Source organism: Phodopus roborovskii, unplaced genomic scaffold (genome assembly GCF_943737965.1).
Source record: "Phodopus roborovskii unplaced genomic scaffold, PHOROB, whole genome shotgun sequence".
In the NCBI taxonomy this organism is placed as follows: Eukaryota; Metazoa; Chordata; class Mammalia; order Rodentia; family Cricetidae; genus Phodopus; species Phodopus roborovskii.
The window spans coordinates 27713820-27731654 of record NW_026126469.1 but is presented as its reverse complement, the minus strand read 5'-3'; the positions used below and the strand labels follow the sequence as shown (position 1 = coordinate 27731654).

The 17835-nt window shown below is 44.5% G+C and overlaps 1 protein-coding gene across 1 annotated transcript; it reads left to right on the top strand.

Annotated features, from left to right (window-relative positions):
* The first annotated feature begins 437 nt into the window (after window positions 1-437).
* Tigit (T cell immunoreceptor with Ig and ITIM domains) lies at window positions 438-17222 on the top strand. The gene is made up of 4 exons (XM_051191511.1): window positions 438-703; window positions 2914-3240; window positions 6576-6673; window positions 16935-17222. Exons 1-4 carry the CDS (start codon window positions 442-444, stop codon window positions 17154-17156), a joined length of 909 nt encoding a protein of 302 aa, XP_051047468.1. The 5' UTR covers window positions 438-441; the 3' UTR covers window positions 17157-17222.
* The last annotated feature ends 613 nt before the right edge of the window (window positions 17223-17835 follow it).

Genomic DNA, 17835 nt, shown 5'->3' with positions numbered 1-17835 from the left:
GCTGATTCTGTTACATCAGGGGAGCTGACCCTCAAAGCAATTAAAGACAAACCTGGGTAAAAACACAGACGGATAAGAGTTGAGGAGAGGGTCTCCTTGAAGAGAGAGTAGCTGTCTGTCCAGGGCCTTTGTCTCATCCGTGGTTTATCCCTAGCCACTAGAGTCTACATGCAGTGACGGTCTGGTCCTGTAAGCGCCCACACTGAAGTTTCTCTTGTGGCTGCACATTCTTTAGCAAGGCAATGTCAGGGGATCTGACTCATCAGAAATAGTTCCTCAGAACCCTGTACATCACCAAGATGCCCTTGAGTGCTTTACATAAAAGCTGCTGTCTCAAGAAGTGCATCAAGATAAAGTAAAAACAACAGATTGACTGCGAGTCACTGGAGAACCATACACCTCAAACCACACATTTCGTTTATTTTTCACTATGTTTCCTTCATGGCCTTTCTTGTGGCTCGGCCTATGCAGTTTGTGTACTTGCCAAGAGCATTATCTGTTTTGACGCTGCTCTTACCTAACTCAGTTTTTCCGAGACCCTCTTCTCACAGGCCGAGTTTCACCTCACACCTGCACTGGGCCAGCTTTCAGGCAGAGGAGAGGCCACATCTGTTTCCTGTAGGCCCTCTGGTCAGAAGCATGCATGGCTGGCTGTTCCTGATCTGCGTCCAGGGGCTGATACTGGCTGCCTTCCTCACTTCAGGTAAGGCCTGCAGACCTAGAGGAGCAAAGACCACAGTGCTCAGGTAAAGAAGGCTGAGTACATGCAGCATGCATGTATGTAGGGTGGTTCTGGGGCCTTCTGCGACCTTGTGGGAAGAAACAGTTGCTGAGAGGGGGCACAGGGGTGTTTGGGGTTGCAGAGGATGGTGTTCATAGATTCTCTGGCTTGGGGGCTCTGACTGGTCGGTCACCTGTATGAGAAAGGGGGCCAGGAGTAGGAGCCAGCCCGGCCCTCTCCCACTCCATCTTCCTTTCTCTTTCCAAGGAACTTCTAGGAAAATATTCTAGTCCGTTGATGAGAAATACCTGCTTCCCAGACTTTCGGGGTTTCCCACTAATACCACTGGCTAAATTCTGTTGTGTTTCTATTGTGTTAGAGACTGTGGGTAAACATTTCTGAGGGAAGAGAAGAAAATATTTAAAGACTATACTGCCATGTTGTTTAAAGGCTGAACGCATATCGCTCAGAGAGGAGCTGGGGTAGGGGTCGGGGAAGAAGATGCTTTCAGCCGAAAGAGTCTTGTCCTGTCCTACCTGCCCTCTCCTCCCCTGCCTCTCCTCTCCTCTCTCCTGACTTCTCCTCCTTTGCCTTCTCCTCCCCTGCCCTCTCTTCTACTCTCCTCTCCTCCTCCCTCCTCTCCTCCTCTCTCCTCTCCTCTCCCTCCTCTCCTCTCTCTCCTCTTCTCCTCTCTCCTCTCTCCTCTCCTCCTCTCCTCCTCTCTCCTCCTCTCTCCTCTCCTCCTCTCTCCTCTCCTCCTCTCTCCTCTCCTCTTCCGTCCTCTCCTCCTCTCTCCTCTCCTCTTCCGTCCTCTCCTCTTCCCTCCTCTCCCCTGCTCCCTCCTCTCCTTTCCTTTTCCCTTCCTTTCCCTTTCCTTTCTTTCCCTGTCCCTCATCCTCTCTCTTCCTCTCCTTCCTCGTCTCTTTTAATTTATTTTGTTTCTTTGACAGACATGGGGGTCTCATTATATTTCTAAAGCTGGTCTCAAACTCACTATGTTGTCTAGATGGGTCTGGAACTCACTATGATCCTCCTGCTTCAACCTCCCATGTACTAGGATTAAAAGCATCTACTACTACTTCTGGCTAAGCATCATGGATCTTTTTCCTTCTCTCTTTCCTGAAGGTTTTTCCTGACATCCCAAATGCAATCAAGTAGCCCAGCTCTATTTCAAAGGGCAGAGATTAGACACAAGACTAGACCGCTGGAAACCGTGGAGCAGCAATAGATGTGGGTTTGGGCCGACATCCTAGGTGGGAAGATTAAATGCGCTCATGAAAATAATCAACCTGAGTGGACAAGGTGCTGAGCCGTGGGGTGATACACCAGGCATTTAATGAGGTGTTATATGACACAAGCAGTGGGAAAGGGAGGTCTTGTAAGTCGGGGTCCTCCACAGAGACAGCTGACCTGAACAAGGAGGAGCTAACAGGCCCCCAGACTGACAGCTGGGAAACCAGCATGGGACTGACTCAGGCCCCCTGAACATGGGTCTCAGTTAGAAGGCCTGGGCAGTCTAAGGGACCCCTGACAGTGGAACCAGGATGTATTCCTGGTGCACAAAAGGACTTTGGGAACACATCCCCCATGGAGGGATACTCCCTTAGCCTAGAGGCAGGAGGGAGGACCTAGTCCCTACTCCAAATGACTTGACAGATTTTGTTGACCCCTCCTGGAAGGCACCACTCTCCCTGTGGAGTGGAGGGGATGGGATGGGAGGGGGATGGGGGCATGGGAGGAAGGGAGAGGGAAAGGGAACTGGGATCGATATGTAGAATAAGAAAAATAAGTAAATAAATAAACAAATGAATAAATGTCAGGGTCCTCAAGAAGGTGGGCCCACCGATCTGACTAACAGTGAAAGTGAAACAGAGTGAGGTAGAAGCATGCTTTGAAGTAGCAGGGATGGGATGGAGTAGATAGAGTATGTGGAAAAGGGCAAGGAGATCGGAAAGCACCCAGGGGTGGGACTTGGAGCCTTGAATGACAGGTATAGTAAGCAAAGTCTGGAAATGAAGGAAAGAGGACTCGAGGACAGTCTCTATGGGGGAATGCCAGGGTAGACTGCTGACAATGGAGATGGACTCCATTCCTGGAGCCAGTTCTGGACCCTGAACACCCTGGGATTCTTCAGAAGGCTGAAGGGCAACTGCTGGCTAGAGCCTCTGTACATCTGTCTCCCTTTCCCACAGGAGTCACAGCAAGCATAATAGAGACAAAGGGGAGCATCTATGCAGAGGAAGGTGGCTCTGTCATCCTACAGTGTCACTTCTCCAACACTGCTGAAGTGACCCAAGTCAACTGGGAGCAACAGGACCAGCTTCTGGCGGTTTACAGCGCTGACTGGGGGTGGCATGTCCCTTCAGTCTTCAGGAAGCGGGTAGTCACAGGCCCCAGCCTAGGCCTCACCTTCCAGTCACTGACTAGGAATGACACAGGGGAGTACTTCTGCACCTACCACACCTATCCTGATGGGATTTACAAGGGAAGAATATTCCTGAAGGTCCAAGAAAGCTCAGGTATGTCCTTTGAAACAGGGAGGTGATGAACCACTTTCTCTCACATAAAAAACACCATCCTGAGACATTCTAGGAGGTAGAGTATCTCAATCCTGGAACACATCAAACTCACTGGAGGAACTTTTGTGGCATGGTAAAGAAAGAGCAACTCAAGCTGAGTTGGGGGCAGAGCTAGGATCTGATATGTTCTGGAATCATTCTGCAGAGTTTTATGCATACCCACTGATTTTGCATGGGAAGTATATCTTATCTAAACTGAAGAGACCCATGGATGAGGCCACACATGAAAGATGCTCATCTCATGGTTTACTATCAGTCATGCAGATTAGAATTAGCTCTCAATTTCAGAGTTGATTTAAAACAAGGAATAGCCTGTGCCAAATGCAAATATATAATATTCACCCACCTTTGTATGATGAAGCTTCAAAGCTTCCAAACACTCTCATAATGTTTATTTTGGGGCAAATATGAGCCATTTTTACTGAGGGAAAAGATTACTAAAAGCACATCTGAGAGATAGTTTAGCAGGGTAATAAAGTACTCAGTCTCTGATGTCAGACAACTTGGGTCCAAACCTTGCTGTTGGCCTCAGATAGGACTTTAATTATTGTGCATCACTTTTCTCATCTGTGCATGGGTCTAAGGCTTTATGAGGTGCTATTGTGGGGTTGAACAACTACTATAAGACACAGCCATTAGTATGGCTCCAGGAATATAGCAAGTGCCATGTTAGGTATTGACTGTGAGTATGAATTCCATCTGATTGATGGTGGCAGAAGCTAACTAACTAAGGCTTGGGATTGTTCATGGTGGAAAGCTGATGTTAACACACAGGTGTCTAACTCCATGACATGCTATACTCAGAACTGTTTACCATCAGTCATGCTGGAGTTTAGGTTACAAATATATATACATTGAAATTATGTTGCAGTTTAAGTTTCATGAGTCTTAAGAACATATGTACATCGAAATGATAAAAGTTTGCCTTAAAGCTTCATTTTAAACATTACCTCTTGGCTGGTTCCATCATAGATTAAATACAAGAAGTAAGGAGCCCAGATTCTAGAATCATACAGCCTGGGACTAAATGTTTTCATGTATCCTGAATATCTGTGGTATTTACATTTTTGCTGTATTTTGGGTCTATGATGTATGTAATCATCTCATGAGTGGTTACAAATAAGGTCTTGGGACAGTGTTGTGTGTCACACTTATTTAGGGGAGGCTTCACAATAAAAAGAATAGGAGATATAGGTCACAGTAAGCCTAAGCACATGGTGGCTGTGACAAGTGTGGGTTCTTTACCCCAATGCCATATTTCCCAGAGCCTCTCACCACACTGATGGACCAAGAGATTGAGGTCTCCAAACCAGAAGGCAGACAGAAGCCATGTGTGTTTGCTCAGAACACTTTGTCTGTTTCATGTGCCTCTCTCCAGCTTCTACCCAAGTCCCTGAGTGTTTCCACTGTCTGTGTAATTGTAAGCACCAGGAAACACCAATGGGTCAGTGAAATCCCCTCTTGATCTCAAAGAGTCAGTTGTTTACCTTAAGGCAAACGCTCCTCTAATTGCTTACATCAGCTCTGTCCCCGCTCTCCTCCTGACACTGATTTCAATTATTGATCCAAGTCCCTAGTAACTGTATTATAGAAAGTGTTCTCTGATCAGAGCTGGGAATGCAGCTCAGCCATAGAGTGGTTGCCTAGCATGCACAGGGCCATGGGTTCAATCCCTGGTGCCACAAATAATACCGAATCTCTACTGCAGATTATATTCCTCCCACACCTGCACACTGCCCTGAGGCTCTTAAAGTTTCAAAGACCTTGGAGTCTTTATTCTGAAACCATGGCTGTAGATAGAAGAATTAGTGCTTTCATTTTAACCAAAAATTACTATCCAAGTTGGCAGTTTTGACATCCCAAATTTCCTCTGCCTTTAACTGTACTTTAACTCACGCTTAAACCTGACCATATTCACTATCATAATTTCCCCTAAAATTCCATTAGTCTAGCTGCTTGTTTCTCCCTTCAGCCTTAAAGAACCCTGTACTAACCGGATCTTGCAAGGTGGTTCTGACCTCCTCTTCTGTCCCTGTCCTCTCCTCACTCCATAGTGAGCCTTCCAAGCCCTCTGCAACTCTGCAGTGTCCACACCGTGGTCTTCTATCCCCTTTCTTCCTGAGTGAGTCATGGCTATGTCCAACAAGGGGCCAACCTGGCCTATGGAACATGCTGGGACCTTGGACATGGCAGGCTTGGTCTTTATCTTAAGGGATCAGATACTGTAGTCTCCTTTCCTACAAGCAAAACCTGGAGTTCAGAAAAGTGGGGCCATGCCTTTTCTTGTTTCAAGTCTTCCTAGGACTTGGGAGTTCCTGCCTGAATCCCTGGATAAGAGGGAATGGCAGGAGAAAGTGTTCTAGAAACCATTCTTCAGCATATCATAGCTATTTATTTAGCATCTACTATGTACCAAGAACTGAGAAAGCTGCAGAGGGTAAGGTTGCAAGACACTCAGTTCTTCTGGGGTTTCAGATCTGGGCTATAGGGCTAAGGTGAGAAGTTACATGTTTTTTCTTTCCATAGTTTGGTTTTAATTTTGTATTAACCAGTTTTTACTACTATGAATATGTGTGTGTGTGTGTGTGTGTTTATGAACAAAAGAAAAGAAAAAAAATCACTTCCTGAGTTTCCTTTTGCTTTTATTTTAATATAGATCTGTTGTTTATTTTATGTGTATGGGTATCTTGGTCTCATATATGCCTGTGAAGCACCTAGTTCTGGTATCTGTGGAGGCCTGAAAAAGAGTTGGGATCCCCTAGGTCTGGAGTTACAGATGGTTGGGATCTGCCATGTGGGTGCTGGGTATCAAGCCTGGGTCCTCCCGAAGAGCAGCCAGTGCCCTTAACCACTGAGCCATCTCTCGGACCCTTCCCAAGTTTCCTTTCGGACAGCATTTGTTTCATTTCGTTAGATCTGAAAACAAATTGTTGGCTAGGGTAAAGGATTACAAAATATGGTCCAAGATGGACACAAGGTGCATCACCCTTTGGGAGATCTGCCACCGACTCCCCTGGGACCAGGGAGATGCTCTGCTGAAAAGAGTTAAGGTTGAAGACTCCAACAGAGGACAGTTCTAGCAAATCCCACCTCTGACCTCCAACTCCCCATTTGAGGCTGGCCTTAAATCAGAGATCTGCCTGCCTCTTGACTCTTAAGTCAAAGGCATGCACCCTCATGACTGGCATTGGTTTTTGAGACAATGGAGGCTTCCTCAGAGAAGGCAGCTTTGCTCCTGACCTCTGCCACTCACCTCTGTGCTGTTCTCCCTGTAGTGGCTCAGTTCCAGACTGGATTTCTAGGAGGAGCCATGGTTGCTGCACTGGGAGTCATCTGCTTGATGGTCACAGGGGTGATTGTACTGGCTAGAAAGGTAAGGGATAGTCACCCCATGCTTGCCACCTTGGTGACTTCTGATGCCCTCTCTACTCAGAGAGCCCCTTGTTCCTTTTCCATAATTCTTGTTCTGAGGTTGAACATACTTTTTTAATTGTTGCTACCTATATTCCTGAGTGTATAACTACAACCTGCTCAATCTGTGTATTGTTACCTGAGTATATGTGATTTCGGGGCTGACCATTTGGTATTTAGGTTTATTTGCTACTGTATTTAAGGTGCATGGTGTTTCACCTGTATATATGTATATGTACCATGAATCATGCCCATGAAAGTCCGAGGAGGGTGTCAGATCCCCTGGAACTGGAATGAATGGCTGTCTGTGAAGTACCATGTGGGTGATTGGAGTTGAATCTGGGTCCTCTGCAAGAACAAGTGTCTTTAACTGCTGAGCCATCTCCCCAAGTCCATAGCTGCTGTACTTTCCCCTTCATATTCCCCTCACCCCAGTTTGCTGATTTTTGAAGTAATGTTCATTTTATTATATAAAAGACCTACTTGCTAGTGATGCATTCTTCTGCTATTCTTTTAGTTGTTATGTCAGGCCTTCTAAAATGTACCTGAATTTACTCAAGTTCTGCTTCCTATCTGTCTCACCATTTACCCCATCGCCACCTTGCCATTTAGTCCTTTCCATTTTTTAGACCCACACACGTGATTATCTTGTGAGTCCACAGATCTACCCCTTCCATTGCTCTTCTCTCTAGCCCTGCAGTCCAGGCTTCTAGCCGCCATTTTCCTTCTGCCTGAAGAACATCCTGCACTATTTCTACAGTGAAAGTCAGCAAAGGCAAAAAATTATTTCGGTTCTTTGTTGTTGTTGCTCACCTAAAACTTGTTTATTCCATGGCTGTAAACATGGTATGTTTGTTTTGTTGGATGTAAAATCTTGTGTTGGCCATTATTTTCTTTTAGCACATGGAAAAATACTATCCCATTGTCTAACTTTATAAATTTTTTTTTCTTTTGGAAACTGGGTATTATCCTTACTTTTTTTTTTTTATAGATGTCTTTTCTCCTTGTTCTTTTAGCACATTATGTCTTCAGTTTTCAGAACTTGTACAATGATATAATTAGATGTCATTATCTTTGTATTTATTCTGTATGGGATTTGGATCGAGTGGTTTTTTTCAGTCTGTGGTTTGATGGGTTTTTGTCAGTTTTTGGGTCAATCCTGGCCATTTCTCTATATATTCCTTCTCTATTCTTGCTGTCTTCTCCTTCTGGCCCTCTCATCGTGGGGACTTTTTCCCTTTTCTTCCATGTGTCTTTTGTATGTTCTGCCCATTCCTATCACCATGTTTTGTGGTGGGTCTTTTCTTCTAGCTTACCTTTCAAGTTACCAACTATCTCTGATGTATCTATCCTTTGTTTAAATAGTTTATACCCTCCTAACCTTTCAGCACATTTATCCATTATTCTGGTCCATGCCTGACAATCCTGTTAATTACCCCAGGGCTTTTGGTTGTTGTCATTGTCTGTTTTTATTTGGTTATCAGTCATATGCTCTTCTCTTGCCTGGTAGTGTTCATGGCATGCTGGACATTCTCCATGAAACACTGCAGCATCTTCTTCCACTCTGCCCTCTGTATCCGGTAGGTGTGAGCAATCCCAGGTCACTTAATTAAATCAGCGATGACAGGTTGTAATACTTTCCTTTTGGTGTGATAAAGTGCTCCATAGAAGCAGCTTAAGGAAGGGGCTCATGGTTTGGAGGTTGTTTAGTTAGGGTCTCTATTGCTGTGAAGAGACACCATGGTCATAGCAGCTCTTATAATGGAAAACACGTAACTGGGGCTGACTTACAGTTCAGAGGTTTGCTCATGGCAGGAAGCATGGCAGCATGCAGGCAGACATGTGCTGGAGATTTAGCCACACTGGCCTGGCTTGAGCATCTAAGACCTCAAAGCCCACCCTTAGTGACACACTTCCTCTAACAAAGCCACACTTACTCCAACAAGGCTACACCTCCTAACAGTGCTACTCCCTATGAGGCTATGGGGGGCCATTTTCTTTCAGACCACCACAGAGGTGCAGTCTGTGATGATGGGCAAGGTGTGGGCAGTGCCAGGCTTGTGGGGTGGCTGACTACTGTCAGGAAGCAAAGCCAGACGAATGCTCGTATCCCATTTCTTCTTTCACTTGACCCAGGGTCCTTGACCACATGGATGGTGCTGAAGTAGAATAACAGAAAGGAACAATTATTAGATACTGATGTACTGATTTATTTAGTGATTTACTTAAGGCACTGCTTGCAATGCAAAGCATGGCATCATTGGCTATCTGGAACAGAACAGCTTAGAGAAATAGTTAAAACAATGGGTCATTGTCCTTAACAACCTACTGCCTACCACACCCTTCTTAAAGTCTTGCTTTCCCACTCCACCTTGTGGTTTTAGAGTATAAAAAGAGAGAATACAAGCTGGACCCAGTACCAAGGCCTTTAGGAGCTGTCCCGGCTTCAGTCCACTGGTGACATCTCCTCTCTTGCATTCTTACTGGTGTCAGGGTGCTATTCCAGGATATATTCCCAAAACTGTGCCATCCACACTCAGGGCAGGTCCTCCCAACTCACTACAACCTTGCTGGAATGCCTGCATGGACACACCCAGAAGTCCATCAAACTATCAGTGAAGGTTAACTACGCCTCACTCCCAGGGTGAAGTCTTTGAGACTGTCAGTGGAAGGAAAGGCCTCAAGTGGTTTCGTTTGTTTTTGTCTCCTCAAAGGTTTCCCTCCATTGTGGTTTCTGAATCCCAATTTTATTCTCTCTACCCAGAAACTCTGTGTAGGTTACCAGTCTCTAAACTATAACTTGAGGCAATTTCCTCCACAGAAACTGTCCCCAAATGCTGCTTTAAAACAAACAAACCAACAAACAAAATCAATACAGAGCAACCTCTATCACAAACGCCCCTCCTCCTCACACCCATCACCCCTCTAAACCCAGGATCTTCCTGTGTAACTCAGGCAAGCCTGGGATTTTTATCCTCCCGCCTCAGCTTCCTAAGTGTTGGAATTACAGGCATGAACTACCACATCTGGCCCAAAAGCTCATTTTCCCTTTATGAAATATTTTCTCCTGGATCTTGCTCCCAGTACAAAGACTAAAAATTACTTAACTGGCAGATACCTTATTTCTTCAAACATTTTCTAATATTTCATCTATTTTTCCTCTTTCTTTTGTGTGTACATGTATATGTACTGTATTCAACGTATAAACGTGTTTGTGCGTGTGCATGTGTGCACGTGTGTGTGCACGTGTTTGTGTGTGTGCAGGTGTGCACGTGTGTGTGCACGTGTTTGTGTGTGTGTGTGCATGTGTGTGTGTGTGTATGTAGAAGCCAGAGAGTAACATGAGATGTCTTCCTCAATTGCTCTCCACCTTTACTCTTGAGGCATGGCCTTTCACAGATTCTGTTAGTCTAGCTGTGTACTTTGCTCCAAGCACTGCTGACTCTGCAGTTCACACACCTGCTCACCTGTGCATCTGTGCTGGGAATCGGAGTTTTATCTGCTGAGCCACCTCCCCAGCCCTCATACTTTTATTTTTACTTGTTTTCAAAGGAAGGGGATGTTCAAACCATCAGAGGAATTTCTGGTTTTGATGTTATATTTTGTATCTTCACTCTTAAGATTTACTGTGAAGTCTAGACTTGGCAGGGCTACCTTCTTGTCTCTTGGTTCTTGGTCTCTTGGTTCTGTTGAGTCAAGCCCCCTGCTGAGTCTTATTCCCACTCCACCGCCCCCAAGTTCTGGCCAGCGCCCATCTTCTGTCTGTTTGGTTCAGACCTAGGGAGGCTTGGGTGAGGGTTGAGTTAAGGAGGAAGAGTTCTTAGGCTCTGTTTCTTACTGATATTGATGTTTAATAAGGATCAGGAGAAACAAATAGGCCGAATAGATGTTTATTCAGGGAGAAATAACTTACAACATAGACAGATGAACACCAGCAGGTTCCTGGTCCCAAGGATGCCTCCTGATGTTCTCCTGTCCCTGTCTGCAAGCAAAAGATCTCCCAGCCCCCTCCTCAGACTTGGTTCCCCAGGTCACATCTGGCCCTGTCTCCACCCCAATGGGCGTGGTCTATGCCACAGGTGCAGACAAGGTGAATAGCTCACTACAGTTTCTTTTTCACTCAGTGGGAGACCACACTGTTTTTCTTTTCTTTCTAACTTGACATTGACTTTTTAATCCTATGAAGATCTTTCTTCTTGCCACAGTTCGGACAAATTGTACAAACTGCCATTGTAATGGCCTCCTTGGAGTTCACAGCTCTTCATCATTAAAGTCTTAGTTCTACAGTCTTGCTTCTAGAATTATGTGTTTCCATATTTATTAAAAAACTTGGACTTTCACATCATCTTTCCCAACTTAAATTATGTCACTTTCCTGTGTTGACGAGCCTGTTATCTATTCCTTCTTGTCAGTACCAAGGAAGCAGGTATAAAAAACACGCTATGTTGGAGTTCACATGCATTTTGTCTTCAAACCTGATCCCCAAGTGCTTCACCCTAACCTTTAACTGACAAGATTGGAGTGAGGGTGAGGATGGTGTCTGGGCAGCAGAAGCAAAGCTCTGTTCCCCTCAGTGAATGACAGATCACTCAGGTCTGACACCCAGGCCTCCCCCAGGCAGTTCTCCAGGTACCTTGTGGATCTTGCTAACTCAATGCCAAAGGAAATAGACAGGTTCCACACATAGAAGAAGTTCTGACTTCTCTGGAAAGTTTTGTATGGCCTTATATTACCATGTCCAACTTATCTGCAAAAATCTTTTTATATTATGATTCATCCATTCACTTCCTGGTTATGAGATGCACATCACAGCTGCTGACCGACCTGACTCACAGAGATGTAGTCACTGACCCTCTGTTACTCAGAATGGGCTGAATGGGGAGCCAAGGACCAGCGGTGACTAAGCTGTGGCTGTGCTATGGACAAAGTTGACTGTCCACAGTGTTTTCTGTTACACCATTGCTATCCTGACAGACATCTTCGAAGACAGGATGAGGACGGGGGAGGTGATTCACCACCCGGAGGAGGTGACAAGAATAACAACTTACCTTTGGGCTGGAACAGAGAGAGTGATTGGGAAACAGATGTCTTCTGCTATCAGCAGCATTCTTCATATTGGAATAAAGGGGTTAGTGACCCTGTAGACACAGCAGAACATATCTGTCTATTAAGGATGCAAAGATGGTTGATTTTCGAGTCAGGGACCCATACTAACTTTGGTAATAATGGAGACTGAGAAAGAGGAAAAGAGCAACAGGTCTTAAGTCCTGTTGGCCCCCTTGTACACAGTGCCACTCGCCAGCCCTCTCTTTCACATCTTCTTTGGTGACTGCTAGTCTAGATCCTTTCTGCTCTCATCTTGTGCTTTGGATATAGCCTCTAGGGCTTGCTCTCTTGTTCAAAACACTATTCAAGATATGGTCAGCGACCACATAGTTCTCTGGAACTTGGTTGGTCATGGAGTTTAATCTAGACCTAGAGAGGACATAAAGCACCCATGAAGGGGAAGATAGAAGTGAGGGTGAGTGTTGGAACTTGGGAGGAGAGCATCACGTGGAAGGGTCATGTTGAGAAGTGCTGTTCCCTTCACAGTCAGTTCAAGGCCCAGCCGCACGGGCTGCGGGGGAATACATACTGTCTTCTCACTCTGTTCCTTCATCCCCTTGTCATTCTGCATGGAGGCTAAGTGAGCCCACTGTTGTAGTGCATGCAGCAAAGTCTTCTTAGGGCACAGAAGATGACAGGGAAGGTTGGGGCAGGAGCCAAGGGATAAATATTCTATGCCTATATAGTATTGTTTATATGCTTGGAAATTGCACAAAAGATCTAAACTTCTCATGGGGATGGTTTCACATGTTCTTGGTAATAGTTGAAGTGTACATATGAGCACACACACACCCCAACACAATCCTCCTGTAGGCTGTCTATCTATATCTCTGTATTTATCCTGGGATCACAGTGCTATAAGAGCCATTTTAACATTAGTTTCCATCATTGTAGCTGTATTTACTTTGTGTCTTAAACATCATCATCTTCCCTCTACTATTTCAAGGTCCCCTTATCCTGGTTGTTGCCAGGGATCCCATTCTGCAGAAGCATCTCCTACTTCAGCATCAGTCCGTGGAGGAGGGACATCATGGAAGCCATTGCTACCCTTGCACTCCCTTCACTCTGCCCTCCCCCACTAGCCGTCCTCTGAGAAGCCAGACCACTCACACCAGAATTTACATGCCTGCCCCTTTTGAGGACTTGCTCTAAACCAGTGGCTCCTGAGAAGGGTACTAAAAGACAGCCTATAGGGTCAGGGCTTGTGATGGGGGTGACTTTGACAATCCTTGAACTAAATAATTTTGGAAATCCATCACCTTATTATGTAGGACAGATGTAGAGAACACCATCTCCTCTGGAGATATTTTAAGCGTATCTTAAGATAGTATAAGTAAGTGTTTATTATATGTGTACTTGTATATGTATTATATGAATAAATGTTATTTGCCAAAGAGATATTGTGAAAAGTCACATGTGTCAAATACTGGACAATGACTCTGCCAACCACACCATCCACTGTCCATTCTCTTCACAAGCTACTAGAAAGCAATGTTTGTCCCAAGAGGACTCAGTTGCAATTTCTGTAGTTTCATTTGCATCGCTAGGACAATGTTAGTACATTAATCTCAGACCTATTTTTTTTACACTGGTTACAATTATAGTCTCCATGTAGGGTAGAATGAAAATGGAGCAGCTTAGGGGCCCGTCTCAGGAATATTTGCATTTCCCAGAGGACTCTTAGAGCTCAAAATAGTCTTAAAATTAAAAAGAACAAGTGGGCAGCCTTATCAAGAATGAGACTAAGAACACACAAGCACAAAAAGTCATAATTAGTTCTTTGAGAAATAATTGAATATCCATATTAAAAATGGATTGTATTGTATCAAGGGATGTCAAAGTCCTTTTGAACACAGCACCGGCATGCGCCATGAGCCATTCTCTTCTTCACACTCATGATAAAGTTTAGCCACTTCTACTGAGAAGGAATAGAAGCAGGGCAACCAATGATTTGTGTACGTTATTCTGAGAGTATGGTGTCTCTCAGTGCTCAACTCCTCAAGGCTTTTAGTCAAGCACCATCCTTAGCTTTTGGCATCTGTCCATTGAACACATCTAGGGGGTCATTCTAACCTCCTTTCTCTACCTCCTTGCCTACATTGGTGCGTACTTGGGCTTGCTACCAGTCAGGTGGCATTTTCTGTCTTGGAAGCCAGAGGTGTAGTGAAACCCTCTTCCATGAGCCTTGGTTGCTCCTGTTTTCCATGCCCTTGGATCTTTGTGATTTTGTCATTTAGATACATAAATTGGGCCAACTTTGAAATGTTTTCAAGCACTTCTGCCACTCTACTGTTCTCCAGTTTCCCTGTTTTATCACATCTCTCAAGTCTCTCAAGTGTGACATTCTAACATGAGTCCTATGGCTAATGTCATGGAACAGACTTTGCTGCTCTGTCTTGTCTCAATGAATGCAACTTTAGTTTTCTGCCTGTGGGATTATACCTTGACTTGGAAAATTGGATTCTTTTATATGGGGCTGTATTAAAAGAGAGAGAGAGAGAGAGAGAGAGAGAGAGAGAGAGAGTGTGTGTGTGTGTGTAACTGGACACGCATGTCCGCATGTCTATGTCCTAAGGCATACATAGATTGAACATCTGATCCTGGAGAAGACAGAAGGATAAACCAATTGCCCTTCACAGAGAAGCTGCAAGAGGAGAAAACTGTGGTCAAAGTAGAATGTAGGCAGAGTAAGACAATCTGAGCAACAGGTAACTTTGTCCTTGGTCAAGGGACTCCTGCCTGTGCCTGTTAGCTCATCCTAAACCAGACATGTCAGCAGAGTTGCCTTGGAGATGAAAGAGTTCACTGGGTGTGATCTCAAAGGAGTGCTTCAATGGCAATTCTCTGTGACTCAGATATTGAGCATCTCGGTTGTGAAACAGAGATGAAGCCAGAGAGATGGGTGTGGCTGGGGCACAGAATGTTTGGAATATCACAGATTCCTTTGGGAAATGTAATGAATTACTGATTTTTCTCCCCACAAGAATATACCTGTATATAAAACTCTGTAATTTGAGGTTATTCATAAATCATCTGAAGTCAAATCCCCCAGGGTGTTCCTCATAGCTCACTGCAGGCTAAGCATCCCTCTAGTGTATAGTAGAGGCCATCAAAGGGTTTTAAGCAGAAGTATGGACAGATTCAATTTTTATTTTTGAAAAATCTTTGTGTGGAGGTTTGTGGAAAACCTAACAGTAAGAGGAAATATGAGCCAGACCAGTATGAAGAGGATTTGTTCTCCCCGAGCAGGTGAGAAGCATGGCATGAAGAGTGAATGGAGCGAAACTGGGTAGGGTATGTATTAATCAGGGTTCTTTAGAGGAACAGCACTTACAGCATATGTGTATGTATATATATGAACACATATATACATATATATTCTCATATGTGCATATATGTATATGTATGTATGTACACACACACACACACACACACACACACACACACATACACACACATATATATATCCTGGAATTTATTAGAGTGGCTTGTAAGCTGTGGTGTAGCTAGTCCAGGCATTGTGGTCTACCAAGGAAAGTCCAAGAATGTAGTTGTTCACTCCACAAGGCCAAATGCTTCAGCTGGGCCTCAGTGAAGTAGCTCTCATGCCAACAAAGGAAAGGGCTTTCCAGCAAGAGTAAAAGCAAGCAGACAAAGAGAGCGAGCTTCCTTTTTCCACATCCTTTATATAGGCTGCCACCAGAAGGTGTGGCCCAGATTAAATGTGGAACTTCCCGCCTAAAAATATCCAGATTGAAATGTGGGTCTTCCCACTTTAAATGACTTAATTAAGAAAAAAACCCCTAACACGTGCACCCAGCTACTTGAGTGTTAGTTAATTCCAGATGTAGTTAAGTTGACAACTAAGAACAGCCATCACTGGTGTTATGGGTAATTAGAGCTTGGGATTGACCTGCCTGTTTCTGAAGGGCCTGTGCTGTTAGCCAGAAGGGTTAGCGTTGGCAGGAGCAGACTGTGGGGCAGGAGATGTGGGTTGGGGCCACAGAGACAAGTTGAGTTCAAGCTTGCTGTGATTCTCTCATGGGCCATGCTGAGTGGGTGGGCATGTGGGCTGGAGCTCAGGGCAGAGCCTGGACTACTTAGGATTTTGGGCTACTTGGGTCTTTACAAGACAGGTCCTGTTTGGAGTCTTTCGGTGGATGAAGTGACTCAAAGTGCTGAGAGTGAGACAGTAGAGGGCGGAGTCCTGGGGAAGCTCTTGGTTTGGAAAGCCAGTGTGCAAAGAGAAAAGAACCAGGCTGGTTAAAGGTGGGGGCCTGAAGGAGGAGGAAGTGGTGGCATAGAAACCAAAGAGAGGGAAGAAATGAACAGTGTGCAGCAGTCAGGAGTGGAAAAAAAGCGATGGAGGCAATGCAAGGCTCTCCAGGTTAGAACAGGAAATGAGGCTTGCGGGACGTCGAGGTCGCTTCATTAGAGCTGTTACAATTGAGAATGACTTATGAGGAGAAGGGGAAGTGGACACAAAGTCCCATGCCTAACCAAGAAGCTAGTTGCAATTGATACCTTCTGGGAAATGGAAAAGAAGTTCTCCCCAATGGAGTGACACTGGGTCAACTACACTTCAAGGCAGGCCCCACGTCCAGGAATAGTTGGTCAACATAAAACAATTTTACAGTTTTCACATGCTTTTTGTTTGAGTTCAGTATGTTTTGTCTTAATGATTTTGTTTGTTTTGAGAGAGAGAAGAAACATGCGTTTGGGTGGGGAGGGAGGAGTGGAAAATCTGGAGGAGTTGGGGAGGGGAAAGAATATGATCAAAATATTTTGTATGAGAATTTTAAAAAATAATAATAAAGAAAAAGCTACAACAAGGTAGGGGAATGGAGGGCTAAAGGCTAAGTATTGTGTACTGATAAGAACACAAGTTTGCTTCTCTGCATGTAGGTGTGTGTGTATGTATGTGTATGTGTGTATGTATGTGTATATATGTGTGTGTGTGAGTGTATATGTGTGTATGTGTGTGTGTGTATATATGTATGTGTGCATGTGTGTTCGTGTAAGAGAGGAAGAGAAGTGATTATAACTATGTGCCATGTGTCCATTTGTAAAGCAGCTTTTGCATAACATCTCCATGTATTTACTTTGTTTAATCCTAGAAGTCTCTTAGACTCCAGTCTATGGAAAGTGGCCTTGGGAGAATGGCAGCTGAGTCACAGGAAATGAGCCTCAGGATTGTTTCGACAGAAGCTGTCCAGACAGAAGCTGCCCCTGCTGGTTTCTATGAAGAGGAAGATGACTATGCTGAACCACGAGATTACTTCAATGTCCTGGGCTACCGAAGCCTAGAGAGCTTCAGTGTCCTAGCGAAGACTGTCTAAAGACAGTTTTATCCCACCCTTCCCCTCCCCCTCTCTCCCTGTGTGTGTTTGTGTCTGTATCTATGTCTGTGTTGTGTGTGAAGGAAAGGCAACCTTTATGTCTGTGTTGTTAGTGAAGTAAAGGCAACCTTTTTTCAAGCTTCATTTCTTCTACCCTTCTCTTCCATTTCTCTGTGATAGTCTCAAGGTAAACAGCAACATGATTATAAATGGAGATTTGAAAATTAATTTTGTTTATGTGTATGACTATCTGGTCTGCATATATATATATATGTACCACACATAGATGGTGTTTGCAGAGGTTAGAAGAGGGAATTAGATCTCCTAGAGACAGCCACGAGCCACAATGTGGGTGCTGTGAATCGAACCTGGATCCTCCATAGGAACTGCAAGTGTTCTTAACAGCTCTCACTAGCTGGGATTTTTTTCCAGAGATCTTCCTTTCTTTCTTTCTTTCTTTCTTTCTTTCTTTCTTTCTTTCTTCCTTCCTTCCTTCCTTCCTTTCTTTCTTTCTTTCTTTCTTTCTCTTATTTTTTTTTTTTATTTTACATATTGATCCCAGTTCCCCCTCCCTCCCTCCCTCCACCATCCCATTCTCACTCCACAGGGAGGGTGATGACTTCCAGGAGGGGTCAACAAAATCTATCAAGTCATTTGGAGTAGGGACTAGGCCCTCTCT